Source organism: Elgaria multicarinata, chromosome 5 (assembly GCF_023053635.1).
Source record: "Elgaria multicarinata webbii isolate HBS135686 ecotype San Diego chromosome 5, rElgMul1.1.pri, whole genome shotgun sequence".
Lineage (NCBI taxonomy): Eukaryota > Metazoa > Chordata > Lepidosauria > Squamata > Anguidae > Elgaria > Elgaria multicarinata.
Window position 1 is genome coordinate 110023423 of NC_086175.1, and position 23786 is coordinate 110047208.

At 43.5% G+C, this 23786-nt stretch overlaps 1 protein-coding gene across 1 annotated transcript in view; it reads left to right on the plus strand.

The window, feature by feature from the left end:
* Positions 1–23786, plus strand: part of FLT1 (fms related receptor tyrosine kinase 1) — a 161773-nt gene that overhangs the window by 32188 nt on the left and 105799 nt on the right. The window contains exons 4-10 of the mRNA XM_063127004.1: positions 667–791; positions 9672–9834; positions 9923–10059; positions 13670–13844; positions 15207–15324; positions 17955–18124; positions 19098–19254. Coding sequence (XP_062983074.1) covers positions 667–791; positions 9672–9834; positions 9923–10059; positions 13670–13844; positions 15207–15324; positions 17955–18124; positions 19098–19254 — 1045 coding nt within the window. The remainder of the gene's footprint in view (positions 1–666; positions 792–9671; positions 9835–9922; positions 10060–13669; positions 13845–15206; positions 15325–17954; positions 18125–19097; positions 19255–23786) is intronic.

Here is a 23786-nt window from a genome sequence, read left to right on the forward strand (position 1 = left end):
AATGTTTATCAATGTTGCTGCTCAAACATTGGAGAGAAAATGGACGAAATAAATTATTGTGGCATTTTTGGGTGGAGAGTAAGCAACCATTATGTGTCCCTATTGAATATCTGGATTGTTCAGGTCAATGCATAGCTCTAGTCACATAGTTTCACTTACTGACCTACATTTTTTAAGCAAGGCTGCGTGGTTTTATCCTGGTTGTGCTTTTTATATTGTATTTTGTATTTGTATTTCTAACTTGTTGGTTGTTTTATGATGATTTTAATTTTTGTGAACCGCCCAGAGAGCTTCGGCTATTGGGCGGTATAAAAATGTAATAAATAAATAAAATAAATAAATAAATAAATAAATAAATTTTTTCTGGCTGACAAACAAATCTAGTAGAAAGTCTCATACTGATATAAAGATTCGGACCACGATGCAATGGCTTTAAATGCATGTAACTATCTATTGCATCCTTCCCTTGGCGCTGTCCAGATGTGTTGGACTGCATCTCCCATAATTCCTAGCCAAGGGTCATGCTAGCTGGGAATTATGGGAGCTGGATTCCAACACACTGGGAATGGGCCGGGTCAGTGAAGGCTGCTCTATTGGTTGTACTGATGTAGCATTTTCTGCAATCATTTACCGTGGCTTCATTTTCCTTTTATTCTCCTTTTGCAGATACACACAGCCCATTTGTAAAGCCGTACCCAGATATACCAGAAATGATACGCATGGACTATGGACAAGAACTCATCATCCCATGCAGAGTTACAGCACCAGATATCAATGTTGAATTAAGCAAGGTACCTGGATTTGTACGCTGTCCTTCCAGAAAGTTTCCAGACATGCAGTGCACACCTATTGTCAGATTGAAACAAAATAATCTGTTGTGCATCGAAGTAGTCATATATTATTAAAGGTGGACAGGGGAATTATTTCCCCAAATTATACCTCTTCTCTCAGGCATTTGGCATCTTGTAACAAATCTTTTTATCAGGTCCTGGATTGTCTCTGGCTGATTGTTTTTTAAATTGTTTTAGATAGATGTGATTGTCGTGTGTGCTATCTGTTTTGTATCCTTATGTGAATGGTTTTGTACTTTTTATAAATAAATGTTATGAACAAAATGAAGATGCCAATATGAAGGCATCAAGACCAGGCCCAGCCCAGGGCAGGTTGCTGCCTGATGTACGCCCCACCTCTTCGTCCCCTGCACCTACCCCCCATTCCATTGATGTCTGCCTGCCTGGCCGGCCAGCCAGCGTTTTTCTCTTTGGTGCATGTACGCACACCTCGAAGTCTGAAATCTCGCAAGACTTCTGGGAGAGGTGGGGAAGCCAGCAAGCAGCTGAATTCCCTGCCTCTCTCAGAAGGTACATGTGCCGGCTACCCAGGTGGGCAGTCTGGGTGGGCAGGAGGCGGCAGGTGGGCAATGGGACCAAGAGGTGGCTGCTCACTCAGGCGTACCCACCGCTGCTTGGTCCCACTGGCCACATGCATGTGGTGAGTGGTACAAGGGGCAGTGGGTGCGGCCAGTGGGCGTGGCCTGCCAGCTGCCCAAACAAGCAGTCCGGGTGGGTGGGAGCCACCTGGGAGGCCTGTGGGAGTGGCCAGTTCTTGGTTCTGCTGTCTGCTTGAAGGTGGCCAGTGGGACTAAGAAGCAGTGAGTGGGCCCTGCCATGCTTCCAAAATTTTGCCGCCTGATGCACTCGCATCAGGCATCTTCATGGAAAGCCAGCCCTGGTCAATACAGCAAGGGGCAGGTCCCACTCTCAGGCAGAAGCCCAATTATGCTCAGTGCTGTGAAGGAGAAGACAGAGCTGTGGCAAGCTGCATAGGGCAGCCCCAATGCCTGGCTGTTCCACTTTGCTGATTAGATCTGCTTCCTGGCAATAAGACACATCACCGGCATCCTGAGGGAGCAGCAGGGCAAAGCAGAGCCTGTTCTTCCACTGTTCTCTCCTATGCTAAATCCAAATCCAAATAATGCTATAAAACAGGGTGGGAGCACATGGCCTGCCGGCTTCAAGCAGCCCCCATCATCCCCCAGCAAAGCCCCCATCACACAGCCAAATCAGCAGAGGCAAAAAGAGGCACTTTTAGCACTACGAAGCACTAAAAGCGTCAAATTTCACTTGTTTATGAACAAGCTAAATTTAACCCCTTTAACGACCCGTAGTACTAAGCTGCTGAAGGTTGACAGCAAACTGCCAATTTAAAAGACAGAAAAACACACATGGGGGGGATAGTTCAGGGGGGGGGGCAAAAATGGCTGTTGGACCACCCACAGTGGTCCACCCCTGCTACATAAAATAGTAGGGACCTCACTCCTGCTTTGTTGCTGTGTGTATGCAAGTAAGTTACTAGCAGTTTTGTTACATGGAAGTAATTTTGACCCCCACCCCCTTTTGCCTTTGACCCTGCGCACCACTGGAACGTGGCCCATGAGAGCTTCTCCCAAAAGTGAATGTGGCCCCCACCTGAAAGAGGCTCCCCACCCCTGCTTTATAGGCTAGACCAGTCTTCCCCAGCTTGGTGCCCTCCAGTTGTTTTGGACTTCAACTATTGGCCATGCTGGTGTAGACAGTGCTGAGCTAGATGGACTATAGTGGTGTAACTCAAACTATGAAAGCTTCCTATGTTGTCTGTGCAGCAGCTCTGAAGTGGGCCATTGTTTTATTATGCTAAAGAACATGAGCAAATTAGCGTTGGCTGTGAAGAATGATGCTATGGCAATGTTTTTGTTGGATTTCTCTGGCTGCATTAAAACCAAAATGCTGAAGACTGTGGAAAAGGGTGCCCACTTTACTTGCTGTAGCCACCCTATATCTTGTAGCATAGACCAGTCATGCATGCTGTCATAAGAACATAAGAAGAGCCACGCTGGATCAGACCAAGGGTCCATCTAGTCCAATACTCTGTTCACACAATGGCCAACCAACCATCGGCCAGGGATGTACAAGCAGGACATGGTGCAACCCTCCCATCCATGTTCCCCAGCAACTGGTGCACACAGGCTTACTGCCTCAAATACTGGAGACAGCACACAACCGTCAGGGCTAGTAGCCATGGGTAGCCTTTGCCTCCAGGAATTTATCCAGCCCCCTTTTAAAGCCATCCAAATTGGTGCCCATCACTACATCCTGTGGTAGTGAGTTCCATATGCGCTGCGTGAAGAAGTACTTCCTTTTATTTGTCCTGGATCTCCCACCAAACAGTTTCATTCCTACTGCAAAGTGGCAGGGCTTGTGAAAAGCTAATCAGGGAACACGTTCTAAAGCCATAGCTAGACCTAAGGTTTATCCCAGGATTGTCAAACCTGTTCATCTAAGTGCCACACAAGGCATCCAGCGCTCAGGCAGGGACGAACCCGGGATGATCCTGGGATAAACCTTAGGTCTAGCTATGGCCTAAGATAATGTGTTCCAATCTGAATTCAAATGAATCATTGCAAGAACATTCATCTGGCTAGGCTTGTCAGAAATTAAGCACTGCAGGGTACTAAAGTGTACATAAAGTTGAATGGGCAGGCATCGCCTAGGCAGAATGGAAAGAGGGGAGAGCCAGGTATTAGTTCCTAGGCAACTGATAAGCAATAAACATACCAACTAAAAAAGACTAATTTTTATGGGTATCTGCCAGCCTAGGGCGTTTACACTTTTAAAGTAGGGAATGCCAAGCTGATAAAACCTAGGAGTTATGACCAGTATAGGCTCAGTTCATCACATTCACCTTCATACTAAAGACCAATTTAAGGGAAAGCCGGATTTCGTCACAAGCTGAAAACTTCCTTGATTCTGCATAGGATGATAAATCAGGGCAATTCTATATACTTTTAGATGTAGCAGTAAGATAGATTTTCTGTTTCAGGTTTAGGCTGTACTAGTTCCTTTCATAATGCAAGTGCTGCATTTTAAATTAGTGTTATTTATTTGTACAGTGCTACCAGTATACACTGTGCTTTACAAAGTAACTTTTGTAAAACAAAAACAAAGAAAAGACTCCCCCACGGAGCTTACAATCTAAATTTCAAGCATGGGGGAGTCAAGAACAGGAAGTAAGGGAGAAGCAAAGGTGATCAGGGGGGTGAATGTGCTCATATTTATTTAATGAGATATTTCATCTCTCAGCTCACAGGAACAGTCACCCAAATTAATTGCCAGCTCTTTCTCCACATTCGTCTTCACAATGTCAAATCTGGGACGAATCCTTAAATGGTGTCTCTCTCTCCCTTCTTCCCCCACAAAGTAAATAATCAGCCTTATTATCTGGAGACTCTAGTGGAGATTAGTTTTATAAATTTCTTTACACATATGCTGATGGCAAAAATGTGGGGATAATCAGTGCGTGTAGAGGTGTGTCGTTGCATCCTCTGGTCCCATTCTCCAACCTCAACCTTCATGCACTGATCGGTTTTTCCACACAGAGCCCACACATATGCAAACAAAAATTCAGGATACAGACTGCATGTAAAGAGTCAATGAGTATACGCCCTGTATGCTCTGTGCAGAAGATCAGATAAATGGGTAGAGGGTTGAAGGGCAGAGTCTGTGGGGGTTATTCCTCCATGCTTATTACCAGATGAGTTGTCTGCTCAAGGCTTTTTGAATAGACAAGCCAATAGTACATATAAACTAGCCTCATGTGGAGGCCATTTTAAATATCTTACTTTGCCAGCCTTCATCCATTTGTGTGTAGTGGTTTTCCACATGGATTAGGGGATTTTCTCCAAACCTTTTGTTCCAATTTTGAATCCCAAGCATAATAACCATATAAACTAGAACCACTTTGAATTGACTATCCTTAAGTAAAATCAATATATGGAAAATTCTGGCATACAGAAGCCTTCACAGAAGCCATGCATATGAAAAACTGCCAAACCAGGCTTTCTGTTATTTCCAGTAAGCCTTTGTGAAGTAAAAAAAAGTCAATGTCCCCACATCTTGATCTCTGAAGCTAGAAGAACAGCATAAACCCTCCAGGTCTTTATCCAGTGTTGACCAGAAGCTAGAAAACAGTCTTTTTCATTTGTGTTTTGCACACCATTATGCAACTGCCTCAGAGGGGATACAGTAAGTGGAGAATGGGAACTATAACAGCACCCCTTCTGACCAGAGGGAGAGTCCATTTGCTTCTAATCCAGGAAGAATACCGCCCACTACAAATGTGCTGTAAACAACATGAACACCAAATATACCTAATTGAAGCAAGTTAACCAGCAGTTGAGACCTAACTTTTGTCTTCTGATCATCCTTCTGCTGAGGTTGCCACAACATTTAGCTTCTTCTGCTTTGCCTACATCATCATCTGAAACAAATTCTCCAGGAAAAAAAAAAACATTTTGCCCTCCTTCTTCACTTCTCATGGATTCATCAGCTTGGATATATAACAATATATTTATTTTTCTTTTGAACGTATAGACTGAATGTTGGAGAAGACAAGAGTCTGAAAACTTGCAAACCATATCCACTAGCCTGGATGCATAATGAGATCCATTTTTACCTTGGCCATCTAGAGAGCTTCAGAAGGCAGCAGTCCTGTGTATGAGACTGTATGTGCAAAGTGGCACATTTTACTTTCTTTTGACAAAATAGATTTTGTTCTGAAGAGCACGACAAGCACGTTCCTGACTGCTTTTATTCTGACTACCTTAGCTACTAGAACATTCTCCTCATGATGCGTATTTATTCCACTGTATTGCCCACCCTATCGCACAGAATATATAAATGCTGCCTTACCTATGTGGTAAGATTCTTAATTCTGACAAGAACCAACTGCTTAATCTGCTTAGGTGAAGGGTATCTTTTTATTTGTATATTCAAACAATTATCTCATGGATCTCATAATAGTTTAAAATCCCAGGTACTAACATTCACTTGCAATGTAGTGCCAGGCATGGTGCTATTTAAAAAGAAGCGTTCCGGCATTGTTCTCTGGATTGTGACCTTTTATATTTTGCTCCTGTGCCTCCTTAAGAATGGATAAATTTGTGCAACTCTGTAAACTCAGTAAAAATCCAGTAAAATATACTGACCTACTATTTATCTCACAGATAAGTTCTCTCATTAACAATAATGGCTGAAAACTTTAAGTGTGTTAACCCATTGATTTGGGTTGGACTCAAATGTAACTTTCATTGGATCAAATACTTCATGACTAAAGGGGGATAGAAAGAGATACATCATAAATTCAAATGACCCTTTTCTCCCATTACATCTATTATCTGAGCAAGGCCAGCACAAACAGTTATGCTATCAAATGAATGTATCCCAGTTCTTTCTACAGCCGTTCATGACTTTGGCAGAAACTTTATAGCAGGCAGAATCTCCTGAACTATTAGGACTATGCATTGTCAGTGTCTGTATATGCAGTGATGAATCAGTTAAGGGAACAAAAGGCAAATGTTTATATCTGGCAGCAGGAACCACAATAGAATTCCTAGAATTCAGAACACTTTAGAATGCCAGCCAGCAGGCTATAAAATAACAGATAGTATTTGTATGTGTAGGACACACTTTCCCATTATTTCAATGGTGATTATGGGTTCTTAGCACATGCTGAAAAGATAAGGAAGTATATTCTACTGTGTCACCGTGGTGTTAGCTGCAATGGTTGCTCATTCTAGGAAAGAATCTTTCCTGCCTGAGAAAATCACATGGAATGAAGGGAGGGACTTTCCTTTGCCACTCCGAACTTGCAATATGTGATCACTGAATCTATGCAGGATGGAATTACAGCACATTTTAGCTTAACGTTCTTACTGCCAATAACTAAGTCTTAGGAGAGACATTTCAAGCTTACAGGGATGTTATGGTTGTTATTGTTATTATGCTTTTGTAATATATGGATTTTAGGTGTGTTTATTTTTAATTTAAAAAAAAACACCCTTCTATTTGTTGTTAGCAGCCTTGGGCGTTGTAGTGTAATTGCAGGATATAAATAGTTGGGGTAAATAATGAAAACATGGCAGATGTACAAAGGCCACTGAATCTGTTGCCATATAGATTGATTGAGTCTATTTGCTCAGTCCCGTATAATCCAAGCACAGTTTTGCTCTCCTGCCTTCAATTGTGCTAGACATAACAGGGGAGAGGAAGGGGAATAAGCAGGAGGTTTTCCCCTACCCTTTACTGCCAGCATCCTGAATAGAGGGGAACAAAGTCTGGGAGTTAAGGAAGACTTTAAAGGGTTTGGGTGAGGAGTTTGTGCAGGATCAGGAAGTGGACAGGAAGCCAGTGTGAGACCAAAAGGTCATTTACACGGTACGCCTCCACTTTGGGACTCTTCTAGAAATGCTGTAGCAGCGAAACTCAAGTGTGCAGGCTTCCCGAGCTGTAAGAACCACACCAAAGAAAATAGAAAAATCAGCTTTGACTTTTTCAACAAACATATCCATAAGCATTCAATTAATGTTATTATTCTAATTGATGACAAGAGCTGAGTTTTATAGTTACATAAATGGGAACAGATTTTCTCGAATGGCGAGGAAAGGAGAGGTAGAGGGTTAAAATGGAGTTTTACGTACCCTGGATGGAACGATACTGAAGCCACTCGAAATAATAACATGGTCTCGCGTATAAGCAGTCTCTGGGAGTGTGTGAGTGGGGAGGCTTCAGGGTTTGCTCTGGAGTTGCAAGTGTAGTAGCCAGAGAAACCATTAGAATGTGGAATGTTAGGGCATACTAAGCATACGTACTCATGAGTGACTTCCGATTTGTGCTGTGATGACACAGGTCTGCCACCAGATATTTAGTTAGGGTGGATTTCTTCCTGGGGCAAGATCTATACCAAGCAGGATATGACACTTTGAAAATGGTTTGAAAACTGTAGATGGAGTGGGTCCTGGGCCCCAGCAGGTCTCGACTGTTATAAACCATTTTAAAGCAGTAGTGTAGATCCTGCCTTGGAAAGCTTATTTTTAGATCAAAAGTATTTTTGTTGCAAGTTCTGCTGTACAGTGGCTTAGCTAGGGCTGGACCTTGAGTCCAACCCCCCCCCGCCCACACAGCACATCCCCCATGACCATTCAGAGTTTTTGTGAACCGCCCAGGGAGCTTTGGCTATTGGGCAGTACAAAAATGCAACAAATAAAATAATAAAAAAATGGCAGGTGATAGATGCAGCAGCAAACAGGTATCAGCGCCTGGCCTGGCCCTGCCGGGGATGCTGCTGTTCACCATAACATCCATCCTACCTTCTTAATTTTATAAGGTAACCATATGAAAAGGTGGACAGAGCTCCTTTATCTTTAAGTTGCATAGAAAAGGTAATTTGAGCAGGTGTCATTTGTATGCATGCAGCACCTGGTGAAATGCCCTCTTCATCACAACAGTTAAAGCTGCAGGAACCCTTCCCTCTTGACCAGATACAAAAGAGGGCAGGGCTCCAGCAGCTTCAACCATTGTGATGAAGAGGGCATTTCACCAGGTGCTGCGTGTATACAAATGACACATGGTGGAATTCCCTTCTCTATGCAACTGTTAAAGATACAGGAGCCCTGTCCTCCTTTCCATATGGTCACTCTACATTTTAAAAATATATTATAGTCAGGGGGTGGCCTGTCCAGCATTTACATGGCTACAGATGTTCATTTTATTATTTTTTACTTTAAAATATTATCCTTTTCTACAACAGAGTGGTGCTTATTTTGAAATAAATGCGTTTAATATCAGGCCAGCAGAAGCAAGTTCCATTGTATTCCTGTAGTCATAATGGTGCTATGGTGTGAGTTCAAAATACAAAACCGCACACGTTTGTTTTGCTCTAATGTGACAGGAATGTAGAAGCAGTGGTAAAGGAAGGAATGGTGGCTGTGGGCCAGAAGAGAAACATTCATTGTGTGCTCCACAATGGAAGTCAAACGTATGGCTGACTAAAGCGACCCCCCCCATAAAACCATGAAGTCTGTGGTCTAAGACAGCGGTCCCCAACCTTTTTGGCACCAGGGACCGGTTTCGTGGAAGACAATTTTTCCACGGATCGGGGGGGGTTGAGGGGATGGTTTTGGGAACCCCCCCTGTCTCCCCACTCCACCGTCCTGGCTTCGCTTTGGCTGGGCAGGCGAGATGGCGCCCCGTGCCCAGGTACGCTGGGGTAGGGGGTGAAAGCACGGCCTGCACGGCCCAGTTCCTTACAGGCCACAGACTGGTACTAGTCCGTGGCCCGGGGGTTGGGGACCCCTGGTCTAAAATTACCTAGCTACACTACCGCTCCTGTAATGTGAGGTTTATTTCTTGTCTGTAATGGCTTGTTTCAATGCCTCAACTGCTCATTCAGAGGCAAAAAAATACCATTCCGTCATGTGATGTGCCTTCTAATGAAAGGAGAAGAACCATTCATTACTAAATCTTCCAATCAAACCGTATTTGTCAACAGGGAGTCAGTGGTACGGGAATTAAGCATGGGAACTCCCATCGGCTTTTGCATTGTTATGAATAATGCATTTTGGGAGTGGGGTAAACCACAAAATAATCAAATTCTTCACCAAGATTTTATTATATTATGAGACAAAAATGTTACTGGAAAGCCTCTGAGTAGTATATTCTTCTATGTGCTTGGTGATGTATGTGAATTTGTGTTTGGGAAGAGTTTAAAATTCCTTTTCTAAGTTAAACATTCGTTACATTTAGAAGAAGGAAGCACCTAAGAAGAAAAAGAAGTAATGGCTGATTTTCAATTTTTAGGTGCAAGAAAGAACCATAGTTCCTGATGGGAAAACAATAATCTGGGATAGTACGAAGGGCTTTATCATACAAAATGCAACCTACGAATTTGCAGGCCTTTTCGCCTGTAAAACAAGTATTGATGGACGTGCCTACAGCAGTAATTACCTGACATACAGGATTAGTAAGTATTTCTAATTTCCCCAGTCATTTGTTTCAGCTATTTGACCTATTAATCATCTGATTCACTCTTTTTTTAATGCATTATGCAGCCAATGATATCCTTAGTGTCCAGTTAAATGCCTCAAGACCGGTCAAGTTATTGAAAGGACACAACCTTGTCCTTAACTGTACTATCACCGCAGCCTGGAACACAAGAGTGCAGATCATGTGGAGTTATCCTGGTGAGGTGGGTACACTTGCTTTTTTTCTTTTCTTAAAAAGAATAAACAAAATAATAACGTAAGAAGCACATCTGATAGGAATTTTGCCTGTATGAATTTCCCATGTTTTATATTACATTGTGACGACCCACGTCTCTTGAATCCTTTCCTCCTCCCCAGTTTGTTGCTTCATCAAATAAGCAAACTTTTAGACAATACAGTTGTGTAGGATTCTTAATAATGGGTAAACATAAATTAACAATGGAAATGTCTTAGATTTGGTGATGAGCTGCTACTTATTACCCAACATCAGCTATGATCTTTCTTTTGTAATAATATTATAACATCTTCTTTGAAGTAGCATCAGGCCCTCAACTCAACTATAGAGAAGATAACTATCTTCTCTACAGCTGAGTTGGGAGCAGTTATGAGCAACCAAAGTCCCATTCATTTCAATGGGTCTACTCTAAGTGGGACTTGTGTTGGATTTTATCCAGTGTGGTGTTTTTTTTTTATGTATTGTGCAACTACAGATGCTCTCCGAGCGGTTTATAACCATAAAAACCCAAACAACTGTAAAATAACCAACACAGAGAAGAGCCTTTCCCTGGAAGCTACCCACTATACCATTTTAGGTGGCAGCACCGCAAAAATGATTTTAAGGCACCAAAATTTTTGCACCAAAAATGCTATGACTGGCTTATGGTGGCACACTGTTGATATGCCAACAAGGATTTGATATTATATTATATTTCATCTTGTCAATAGTCATATGCCTTTTATTTAGACAATAATGGATTGATTGTATCCAATGGTGAGTGTCTGCTAGTGGAATTGAAGCCACCAACAGAATGGATTTCTTCTGCCCCACCACAGCCACCTGTGTACATCCCAAATATACGGGGGTGGGGGCAGAGAAATGCTCTGGGGCAAATTTGGGGAGCAAGGGGACAACAGAGGGGAGGAGAGCAAGGGTAAGTCCTGTTGCATGTTGGAATTCTGCTAGTGTGACATTGGATTTAACCCCCACATCATATATTGGAACATTCCTAACTCCACCATAAAGCTGGCAGAAGGGCCTTAGGATGCAGAGTAAGTGCTGCTCCATGGGCAGAGAGGTAGAGACACAAATGGAGTGACACGTTAGCCACTGGAAGTCCCCTGGCACGTTGACAAAAGCTTTGCTGGCATATGTTTTTTTCCCTCTCCCATAATACTAGAACCCGGGGTCATCCCATGAAGCTGGTTGGTGGGAGATTCAGGACAGATAAAAAGAAGGGCTTCTTCACACAACACATAGTTAAACTATGGAATTCACTACCACAAGGTGATGTGATGGCCACCAATTTGGATGGCTTTAAAAGGGGATCGGATTTATTTATTTATTTATTTATTTTATTTATTACATTTTTATACTGCCCAATAGCCGAAGCTCTCTGGGCGGTTCACAAAAATTAAAGCCATCATAAAACAACCAACAGGTTAAAACACAAATACAAAATACAGTATAAAAAGCACAACCAGGATAAAACCATGCAGCAAAATTGATATAAGATTAAAATACAGAGTTAAAACAGTATAATTTAAATTTAAGTTAAAATTAAGTGTTAAAATACTGAGTGAATAAAAAGGTCTTCAGCTGGCGACGAAAGGAGTACAGTGTAGGCGCCAGGCGGACCTCTCTGGGGAGCTCATTCCACAACCGGGGTGCCACAGCGGAGAATTCCTGGAGGAGAAGGCTATCAATGGCTACTAGCCCTGATAGCTATGTGCTACCTCCAGTATCAGAGGCAGTAAGCCTGTGTGCAGCAGTTGCTCGGGAACGTGGGCAGGCATGTACTGTTGCACTCTTTTCCTGCTTGTGGGTTTCCAGAAGGCAGCTGTGGACAGAATGCTGGATAAGATGAATCCTTGGTCTGATCCAGCATAGCTCTTCTTGTGTTCTGCTGGCAGTGTCCCATCAGGACAAGCAGGGGTGGGTTGGGGGACAGGACACATTGGAGGCACATCCAAAGCCTTCTCATTTTCCCAGCATGCCAACAGGAACAGCACAACTTTATGCCAGCGCTGTGACTGTTGCACTTAATTCCCTACTATTGCAGTCAATACAGAGGAGAAGTAGAAAATGCAGCCCAACTCTCACCCTGCCCACAACAATATACAGTATGTGTGGGTTCGGATTGCTCCATTAAAATGTTGAGTTTTAGGCATAAATAATATTAAATTTGCAAGAAATAACTTCCAGTACTCTGGTCCCACAAGACTCTGTAATCATAGAATCATAGAATAGTAGAGTTGGAAGGAGTCTAGAAGGCCATTGAGTCCAACCCCCTGCTCAGTGCAGGAATCCACCCTAAAGCATCCCTGACAGATGGCTGTCTGGCTGCATCTTGAAAGCCTCTCGTGTGGGAGAGCCCACAACCTCCCTAGGTAAATGGTTCCATTGTCATACTGCTCTAATAGTCAGGAAGCTTTTCCTGATGCCCAGCCAGAATCTGGCTTCCCGTATCATGGGGCAGGGGGAAAGGTGAGAAGGGAAAAACATGATAGAGGTGTACAAAACTATGCATGCTGTGGAGAAACTGGATAGGGAGGCATTTCCCCCTCTCTCATAGTACTAGAACCTGGGTTCATCCCATGAAGCTGATTGGTGGGAGTTTCAGGACAGATCAAAGGAAGTACTTCACACAGTGCATAGTTAAACTATGGAATTAGCTAGCATAAGACGAATCGATGGCCACCAATTTGGATGGCTTTAAAAGGGGGTTAGACAAATTCCTGGAGAATGCTATCAATGGCTAGTAGTCCTGATGGCTACGTGCTGCCTCCACTATCAGAGGCAGTTATGCCTATGTACACCAGTTGCAGGGAAACATGGGCAGGAGGGCGCAGTTGCACTCATGTCCCGCTTGTGGGTTCCCCATGGGCAGCTGGTTGGCCACACTGTGTGAACAGAATGCCCTTGATATGATCCAGCATGGCTCTTCTTACGTTCCTATGTTCTTCTCTCAACTTATACTTGGATGGATAGATAAATAAATAGATAATGTTAGATTGAGAGAGAATAGCCAAGTCTTTGCTTGAACTTTGCTGAAGAGCCACAGCCAAACTCAACACTCTCATCAGTTTCTCACACAACTCTTCTAATGGCTGCTGCCTAACTGTATCGACCTCTCCATCAAACGCAAATTATCTGTCCATTATCTTCTCTGTGCTAATTGTGATCGTGGCTATTTCCCAGCTCTCATTTTCCAAGAGGGGAGCAACTATTTTATTTTATTTCACAAATATTGAAAGTGGTTGGTTAATGGTCTATCAGATGAAATTAATATTAGAGTCGTTAATGGCTTGGCATTAGACAATATATGCCAATATATGGCAACAGACAATATATGGCATTTTTGTCTGCAGTAGATTTATGGGCCTCTTTCAAGAATGGCCTTTCTAACTCAGTTATTTGTGGTCTACTAAGCAGCAGTGAAGCAGTCCTTGCTTGCCTTTGTACATAACTCAGTGTAATGGGGCTCTCTAATATTAATCTGGGTGTTAAGTAGTCATCATGGAATAAACTCCAAATGGCAATTTCCAGTGCTAATATGGTTTCTTCTGTGTAAACATTTTTTTCCTCCTGCCTAGACAAGTGAAAGAGGCACCATATCTAGAAGCATTATTCAAAAGAATGGTGGATACAATCTATTTTACAGTATTCTGGTTGTTGATAAAGTCCGTGATATCGACAAAGGGCAGTACACCTGCCACGTAAAGAGCGGCCCATCTGTGAAATCAGTTAATGCAAATGTTCACATTTATGGTAAGAAGTGTTTTGAGAGTACAGTACGTGTGGTACGTGTATTCCAAGTGCAAAGACAGAGCAGAAATGTGCTTGATAAGTACATTACAGGACTCAAGCAGAGCCCAGCCACATGTGATATGGGAGGTCTGGTACTGGACATCTTGTCATCTTTTTCAAAAAGCCCTCAGACTTCCTTGTGATTTGTAACGAAAATATTTCCTTTGTCAATTTGAGGGCATTTCTTTTGGAATTGCAAATTGAGTGGGAGATGGAACAGGCCGAGGATGAAAACAAACAAATAAAACAGAAATGACATGGAATGGCAATTGTCCAATCCATTCATGCCTGTTTTAGTTTAATGTTGTATGTAGCTTGGCCCTAAGATTCATAAGCAGCAGTCAATTACTGCAGTCGTAAAAAGCTTTCTGAAAAAGCCATGCCTTTACCAGGTGCTGCAAAGTGAACTGAGATGCAGCCACATCGACCTCCCTGGGGGGTTATTTCTCAACAAAGCTACCACAGCCAGGACTTATGAATGTTGGATAGCATACTCATTCAGAAGATTTTTGTGTAAGAGACAAGGGGTGCTGTCATAGCTTGACTGTATGACCAGATGGCTTTCGTATGTATGTCATATTGCCGATAACAACCTCCCCCAACCTGGTGCCCTCCAGATGTTTTGGGCTACAACCCCAGGATTTCTGACATTTGGCCATACTGGCTGGATGGCACCAGGGGCTCGTCTACACAGGCGCTTTGCCCCTGGACTGCTTCAGAGTGACAGCAGGTGATCTACATGACACAGCCACCACTCTGAAGCAATCCAGGGGCAAAGCCCCGAAGCTCCGGACTAAAAAGGTCAGGTACTTGCCCCCAACTTCTTTAGATTGGATCACGGCTCTGAGCTTTTGCAGAGCCTTGTTAAGAAAAAATAAATAAAATTTAGAGGGGGGTGGGAATCCTGCCAGGGAGGGAGCACCCCCTTCCTTCCCCGCTTGCCCCCCCCCGTTAGCTGTAAATGCGATCCTTCACATTTACAGCTAAAACAAAAACAAACGAACCACACGTCAGTCCCATTTTTTCCTTAAAACCCCCACTAACCATAGAAGAGGGGGTGCGGATGCTCCCAGGTGCCCCTGGACTGGCCGCGTGAGTGCTCAGGTGGGCGGGTGCAGCAGCGACCGTGGCACCGCCGCCTGGAAAGCCCTCAACTGTGCTCCTTCCGATGTAGATGCTTGGAAGGAGCATCAATGCAGTGGCGGTGCGTGTAGCCTTATCGTTGTCGTCAAGATGAGGGCCAGGTTGGGGAAGTCTGGCCTATATCATGCATTTCTCTTTGACCAGAACCACTACCTTAATCACATCTTCTTCTTTTTAAAGATAAAGCATTCATAAATTTGAAACATCGACGAAAAAATGTGCTGGACGTTCTATCTGGCAAGAAGTCCTATCGACTTTCTGTGAAAGTGAAAGCATTTCCCGCACCAGAGGTTGTATGGTAGGACTTCATTTACTTCTGCATAAAGAAGCCACTTATTTTGAAATATAACATATTTGCTCAGGATTAAATATTTCACCACCACCACCCCTTGCAATTTGAACACTGCACAGGAATTTATAAATGTAACATGGAAAGAATCCTTGGAGGTTCAAATCCTAACTTCTTCCATTGCCATTGCAAAGTAATTTTTCTTCATTAAAAAAGAAAAGTGAAAACTTTAGAGGGGTGTGTGTGTTATCCTGCATCCTTGAGAATGGAATCATTGTCCGGCACCTAATTTTTGAGGTGCTCTTTAATCAAGAAGGAGGAGGAGGAGCTCAAATTCTGAGCAAAGACTCAACGTCATGTCCAAGATGTTACAAGTTCTTCCTCCATATCCTCAGGATGTGGGGAATGAATTTGCCAATGCCTGTATGTATGTGGGGGTGGGAGGGAGGAGCAAGATTTGTCAAGTGATGGGGTGAACTTATCACAAAATACATTGTAAGAATTAAAGAAAAAAATGCTGGGTACTAGACATCATATTAAATGCATCGTTCCTTTTGCTTATTCTTCCCCCCTCAAAATAGTAGGGAGCCTCGATCCAGATGGGGACCTTGCCATGAGAGGCAGTGAGTTAATTCTTTCACCAGCACCATGTTGGTTTCCTGCCAAAAACCACTTCCTGGAGCTACTGTTTACTTACAAGTGTACCAGTGGCTGTGACGGCATCATTGGGGGTGGAGAAAAAATGGCACAGAGGGGAAGGGTTAGGCCCAGTCTCTGGCCGCCAAATCCTAATCAGGATAGAGGCCCCCCATGGCTGCTATTTCCATGGGGGAATGGGAAGGGCCAGGCTGGTGATGACATGTTCAGTGTCACGTCTAGTTTAGCTCTAAGAGATAGCATATTTGTTTTTTGCAGATCCATTGTTCCTAGACTTGTTTGATACAACTTCTATACTTATAAGTAGCAGGGATTTACTTGGCTCAAATATGCTATATTAAGAGGTCTTTCAAGGAGCTTTTTGCATCACTTTCATATGAAACAATGTTATCAAGTTTGATCTCATTTTTGCCTTTGTTTTTGTTTAAAATAATCGTAAATGGCAGTGGCTATGACCCAATTCATAGCTTTTCAACAAAGGCTGTGTTACAAGACTGATTAGAAAACCATTCATTACATGCACGTGCAGTGTTAGTTCACAATACGTGTCGCCAGATTCGATTTGTGCTCCAAACCTTTGCTTTCAACCTTTTACATTTGCAGATCTAAATGGAAAATGGGGGGGGGGGGCGAAGGGGGGCAGATAACTAAACTGGCATTCGCTATCATTTTGTTCATCACTACATGTGAACTGGTTGGTTCCCTTGCCAGCCAACATACTCTCAAGATATTTTATCTGGCCATTCAACATTTTCATTTTTATTTTATTTTTTGTTTTGTTTAGCATGGCACATTACAGATTAGCAATTTTATGGCAGCTACATGTTGGGCTTGGTAGGGATGGGAGCACCAGGGATGCTCAAGCTTGCTGAAATTCTCCAAACTTCACTTCAAAGCTTGGTTTGGCTCACTCTTGTTCTTAGAATCATAGAATCATAGAATAGCAGACTTGGAAAGGGCCTACAAGGCCATTGTGTCCAACCCCCTGCTCAATGCAGGAATCCACCCTAAAGCATCCCTGACAGATGCTTGTCCAGCTGCCTCTTGAAGGTCTCTAGTGTGGGAGAGCCCACAACCTCCCTAGGTAACTGGTTCCGTTGTTGTACTGCTCTAACAGTCAGGAAGTTTTTCCTGATGTCCAGCTGGTCTTGTTTGTGTTCAGTTCACACAGGAAAGTGCTCATTTTGAATGGGAAAAGTGCATTTTTCAAAATTGCATACTTTTCCTCCATCGAATAAAGCATGTAAAAACAACTAATAATAATGCAGACTTCAAAAAATGTACACTTTAAAAAATAAAAAGTATGCATTTCTAAAAATGTGCGTTTTTAAAATGATCATTTTTTTTAATGCAAACGCAAATTTGAGAATTTGGGAATACTTTTGGAGAACATGCGCTCCTATTCATGTTTGCATTCAGGATTGCAAATAGGGCATTTTTGAGCGATTTGCAAACCGAAATGAAATTCTTGTATATCCCTAGTGCTTTCTTGTGTACTCTGAAACGGAGGAGTACAAAACCTGAGCTTGTTGGCCTGCCTGGAATTTTATTCCAGGGCTATTCCTTCAACAAACCCCACCGACTTGTCCCATTCAGAAGCAGTAGTTTTGGGTAGTTTCCAGTGCTATTTTCTCCTTAAACTAGTGATTCTTCCCCTAGCGCAGCAGCAGTATTGGATACTGCCTATTGAATGCAACAACTTGACACCACACATTTATTTTATCTAATGTTACTAGAGAAATCAGCATGGAGAATGTAATAACATTAGCAGCCACTTGTTTTCAATAGCATGTAGTCCGGTCCCTCACATGACAGATTTTGAACGCAATGAAAGGCCAGTGAAATGGCAGTTAGTTAATTATATATTTCTATCCGTGGAGAACAATTTGCTCCATTTTCAGATTGGTATTTTCTGTGGCATATAGATAGGATAGATAGTGTCCCCGTAAACAATTATGAATTCTGGTTTTATCTTTTAACAGGTTGAAGGATGGGTTACCTGCTGCTGAAATGTGTGCCCGGTATAAAATTAAAGGTTTTTCACTCATCATAAAACACGTTGCTGAAGAAGACGCAGGAAATTACACTATATTGTTGAGCACTCAGAAATGGAACCTCCAGAAAAACTTAACAGTCATGCTCAGAATAAATGGTGAGTTAGCCATTGATACTAATGACTTAGGGCTTTGCTAGACCTACCTGATAATCCGGTGGGGAGTTGGGGCGAGGCCGCACTGCAGCTAGCTTGGGCTGTCGCCCCTAGCTAGGCGTAACACGCGACGGGGTAAGGGAAAGCCCCGTCGCGTCCTCCATTTTTTTTTAATTAAAGGGCCATGTGCACAGGAGCGCACCAATGGAAAGGTAAGGCTTTTTTTTAAAAAAATAAAGGGTTCCCTGCTCCCCCTGCCCCCAATTCCCCCCAATGTCTGATGCCCCCCTGCCCGCTCGCTCACCTGTCCTCCCCCCACTCACCATGTCCGCCCCCTGCTCACTTGCCCATCCCGATCTCCTTGCCCTGGCCCCATTCTTCTTCCCCCCTGTCCGCCAGCCATGGAAGTAGCTAGACCTTCCGCAGCCCCGGGCTCAGCCTGGGGCTGTGAAAAAAACGGGCCACAAGCGGATCCAGTTATCCCGGGTCAAGGGAGGATTTAGCCCGGCCTGACCCCGGGATCCCCTGTGCGTCATCTGCACGCACAGCAGGGAGCTCGGGCCTCGCACCGGGCTGAGTCCTTGTCTAGCAATGGCCTTAGGCTGCAATTCAACAGACATTAACTGGAAACAAGTCCCAATGGACTTAGTGGGATTTACTTCCCAACAGGCCTGCATAGAGTTGCACTGCCAGGGATTGTATTCTTAGCTGGAGGAATCACTTCTGTTTGTCAACACCTAACAGGCTCTTTGTTATTTACCTTTGGAGACCATTGCTTGGATCCAGAGTTAGTCATGCTTAAGGTAGATCCACTGAAATCAATGGGACTCTGGTTAGTCATAACTAAATTGCCCCACTGTGTGCAGTTGGCCCCCACAATGTGGATCCAGACTTAATATGATTAAGTCTGGATCCAAGCTGAGAAGGTGCAAATTGTTTCAAAACTTGAATTTCTATTGTGTTCTTGTTTTTACAGTGAAACCTCAGATTTATGAAAAAGTCTCATCTATTCCTGGCCCTAATCTCCATCAGCTGGGTAGTAAACAAGTTCTAACTTGCATTGTTTATGGTATTCCTCAACCTACGATTAAGTGGACCTGGCACCCCTGTCAACAGAATCATTCCACCACAAGGTAGATCATTTTAGTTAGTTGTTTCCAGTCCCTTCCCACTAACATCCAATGCTAGCCTCTCCCAACAAGGCACCCTCCAAATGTGTTGTACTACAACTCCCATCATTCTCAGCCAGCATGGCCGCAGTGCAACACGTCTGGAGGGCACCAAGTTGGCTATCCAATGTTGCCATTTTTTTTTTTAAAAAAAGTCTCCTTCTTAAGATTTGTAACTCAAGTTATAGAATCCATGACTGCTGAAAATATATCAGTCATGCTTCGGATTAACTACATCAATGGCATTTGTACTGTGTTTGTTGGGGATTGAAACTGAGACCTTCTGCATGCAAAGCAGGTTTTCATTCCCATATACATCCCAGTTGATGGGAAAGAATAAAGGTGGAAAGAAGATGAATTGGGGCTGAGGGAAGAAAGAAAGAGGATTGAGGGGCCCAGCTCAAATGATTCTTTGAACTGGGAGGGGGGTGCATGGGGTGATAATGGCCACAGGCAATTGTGGTTTTATTTATTTTATTTTATTTATTGCATTTATATCCCACCTTCTTCCTCCAAGGAACCCAAGGCAACATACATAATCCTTCTTCTCTCCATTTTATCCTCACAACAACAACCCTGTGAGGTGGGTTGGGCTGAGAGCCTGTGACTCTCAGTCACCCAGTCACCCAGTGAGCTTCATGGCTGAGTGGGGACTAGAACCTGGGTCTCCCGGTTCCCAGTCCAACACTCTGACCACTACACCACACTTTCTCCAAGCCAAATCTCCAGACTTGGCCCAACCCCCATCCTGAGTTATCTTCAGAGGTTAACAGGGAGAGGAAACATTTTCACTTGTTTTATTGTGAGCCTCCCTAAGAACTTTTTGTTATAAGACGGCATATAAATAGCCTAACGTAACAAGCAAACTTGCTCTCTCTGGGGCTGTCTTCAGGGTGCTGGGTTGACGCCACTCTGCCGCCAATTCCTGCACTCTCGCTGGTGCGCAGTGTCAGCAAATTGTCCTAACGAGGGGTGGCAGTGTGGGCTTTCTGACAGCCATTAGGCTCACTGGGCCTGCCCCCTCCCACAGCTTCCGGCGACCAATTAGAGGTTGCCCTTTGCCCGGCAACGCCCCCAGAGTGGCTCCAAGCAAGGACAGACCGATGGAAATCCCTGACTTTTCAGCTGCGCGTCTTCGTCTCTTTGCCCCGGGTTGGCTTCAAATCTGTGGCTGTATCATCTAAATGACACAGTGCAGATTCGGAGCCACCCTGGGGCAAAGATGACGTCAAGACAGCCCCTCGCCTTCCTTTCAACTCTGATCCCTTCATGGAGTTTGAACACCTTGAACCCAGAGGGAAACACAACCTGCCACGTTCATCCTCTCATCCAAAGATGTAAGCCTGTGATGGCTTCAGGACCAAAGGCCAGGAACACTGTCATGCCCCTTTTTGCCCCCCCCCCAAAAAAACTGTCATGGAGATTGGGCAGCTGTCCATCTTGGCCAGGGGTCTTCAAGCTTTTGGGGGCTGATGGGCTCATTCAGTATTTTGAGAATGACATGGGTGCTATCGCAAAATAACTGTGTCATGTGGGAGAGGGTGTCCATTCACAAAATGGCTGCTATGGTAGGCTCAGCCAGTCACAAAACACTCATTTCAGTCTCTGAGGGCCCCAAAGGCATTCTGGGAAAACTGGCTGCAAGCCAAGCACTTCACTTTGCAACTGCCCCAAACCCCAACTTTATTTAAAAAGGGGGGGGGCGGTCAGGGGACCTTGGCAAACATCAAGGGAAATGTCTATGGGCACATTCCTGCTCATGAGCTCCACATTGGAGACTGCAGTTCTAGCCTCTTTGCTCGAATTGACTCTGCCCATCTCAAACAGAGGGCAGATGGGCCGGCTGACCTAAGAGCTGGCTTTTTTGAAACAGAGAGCATGTGGGTGGGGGAGGAAGGGCCAAGTGGGCGATGGGCAGAAGATTCCTTCCTTTCTGCTCCCTTTCTTGTTGCAAGAAACCACTTGTCTATTGAGAGAGCAATTCAAGGTTACACTTAAGGCTATGTTCTCCAAGGCACTAATTGTAGTTTCATATTGTCACAACATCTGTTTGCTTATTCTGAAATAACAAAGGTGTGGCCTTCTGCAGAAATGTTTCCTAACTCATTCTTGATGTTACACACCTTGCTGGACATGAGTTCTCCAGAAAACTGACAGTGTGAGGCTTCTCTGTGTCTGATGTGAACATCCAATGACTTTTCTGAGTGCTGATTCATTTATCTAATATGAGGTCTGAAGAGCAAATATTTTGCACAAATTCTTCCTTGTTCTCTTCTTAGGAAACTTGTCAGTCCTTTAAAGTTTTAACGAGGAGAACTTTTTTCTCCCTTATCTAGCACAGCGATTGTTTTCAGATGAGTAGCCAGCTAGGCATGTAAAAGATTCGCTCGGATTGATTTGCAGTAGCATGAGGAAGGCCTTCATGCCAGCATCCTGGCTGATAGTGCTGGTATGGAGATTTTTCCCTGAGTAAGGATCAGTCTATGTACTGAACCATTTACACAAGTTATGGCACTGGCAGCCATATGGAGCTCCACTGGCAGCCATATGGAGCTCCACATGAGAGAAAAGTGTTTGTTTGGCCCACACTGCAGTCCAGAATAAAAGGAATATTGGTTTATTTGTACATGCTAAGCCTGAACCGATTTTTTACTGTGTGAAAATGTCCACACACCGTGACCCCTATTGCTTACATAGCCAAAACAGCAGCATCCACACACCAGAGGGTTCTATCAGCAGGGTTTGGAAAATCCCAACATTTGTAGCATTCCAGAATAAAACATCAGAAAGAAAAACACCAAGGGTGGGGTCCTCCCCCCACCCCTGGCAAAAATCACCCCAATGAAAAGTGTGTGTAAATGCGTATAAAGCAGAGCTTTTTGCTTGCAGCTTTTCATGACCCCAAACAAACGTTGGTCAGAAAAGTTAAGAGAATTTTCACAAGTGATGCTCAGCACATTTTTGAATCTAGAACACGTCATTTGTGAATCTTGTTTCTGAGATACAGGAGGAACTAGAGAGCCATTTTAAAACTGGAATATACACTCTGACAATGTAGCTTTTTTCATTTGATTTACAGATGCAGGAAATTTGTGGGGAGGGGAGCCTGTTAAAATGTTACTTATGAAAATGGTTTAAGTGAAGCTGTTCTTTCGTCCACAACATCCATTTTCAATAGGAAAGGTCTCTCCAGCTACCCATGAAGACTGTCTTCTTAAAAGGGTGTAATAACCAAGCAGGGCTGGCCCAAAACATTTTGCTGCCTGATGTAGAACAGCAAATGACCCCCCCTCCCTGCTCCCTGCCCCCCAGTCAAATTTTAGAGTATCCAAATCCATACAAGTTATTTTGGTCTCTGGGGAAGACAATTCCACAGACATCACTCTCTAGAAATAAAGCTTCACTAAAAGTAAATAAAATAACTAAATCTGCTGCACTTTCATGACATCTAAAATCAGGTGCCTGAGGCAATGGTAGGGCTGGTCCTGATAAGGAATAAGGACTTATTTTCTGTAGCTCATTAACCCAGATCATTCTCCCCCTCCACTTAACATTTCACCCAATGGGAGGATCTATTTCCCAGCAATATGATTTTTGAAACAATATAAAACATCCAGTTTATTTCTTGGTTTTGCTAAAGTCGTGGCCAGAATATCTTACTCATGTGACCTTTTGAGCAAAATCAACTGGCAAGTTCCCCTCTCCACTTGAAATGAACAGCAGTTGTATCCAGCAGTGCATTTGAACAGGTCCCATTAATTTCAGTGGGGCTTCCCCAGGATAAATTCCTGCTTTAAACCTTCATCAAAAAGCAAAGCATCAAGAGTTTTAGCACTGTTTGCACTGAATGGCCAAATTCCCACCAACTTCAATATGAACTGAGTTTGATGCTCTGAACAGAATCACCTGGTCTAATTGTCCTCATTGTTATTGTTGGTGTAATATCAAATAAAAGACTGAATGGCAGAATCATGTGCTTGAGTAGCTTGGAATACTAACGAGGCATGCAAAATTAACAAGTAAAGAACAAGTGTTAAGTGTGTGTGTGTGTGTGTGTGTGTGTTTAAAAATGTACTGACTTGCCCAGATTTTAATTGTGGGTGTTTGCAAACATGAAGGGTCATTAGTGTGTGCGTGTGCATTTGCTGTTTTCTCTTTCACCATGCCAGCCCTGTCTTTCTGCAGAGGAGAGGAGTTGGGTTGTTGTGGAATGAACCAAGTACAGATGTCATTGAGCTGCAAGCTTTTCCCCTGAAACTGTAGTTTGTGGAAATTTCAGCAGCAATTTGCACCTTACTTTATGGCTGCAATTTGTGCAAATGACACTAGTTACGGCTGTAATTTGCCCAAGCTATGCAAATTGCAGCTGCAGTTTGCGTAATTTGCTATTTTTAGAGAAAACAATAAAGCGGAAATCCGCAAGCTGTCATAGTCCGGGGGCTGGGGGAGCTGTGCTGTGGAATGCTCTGTGGACTTCAAGGGTTCCAGAAGTAACC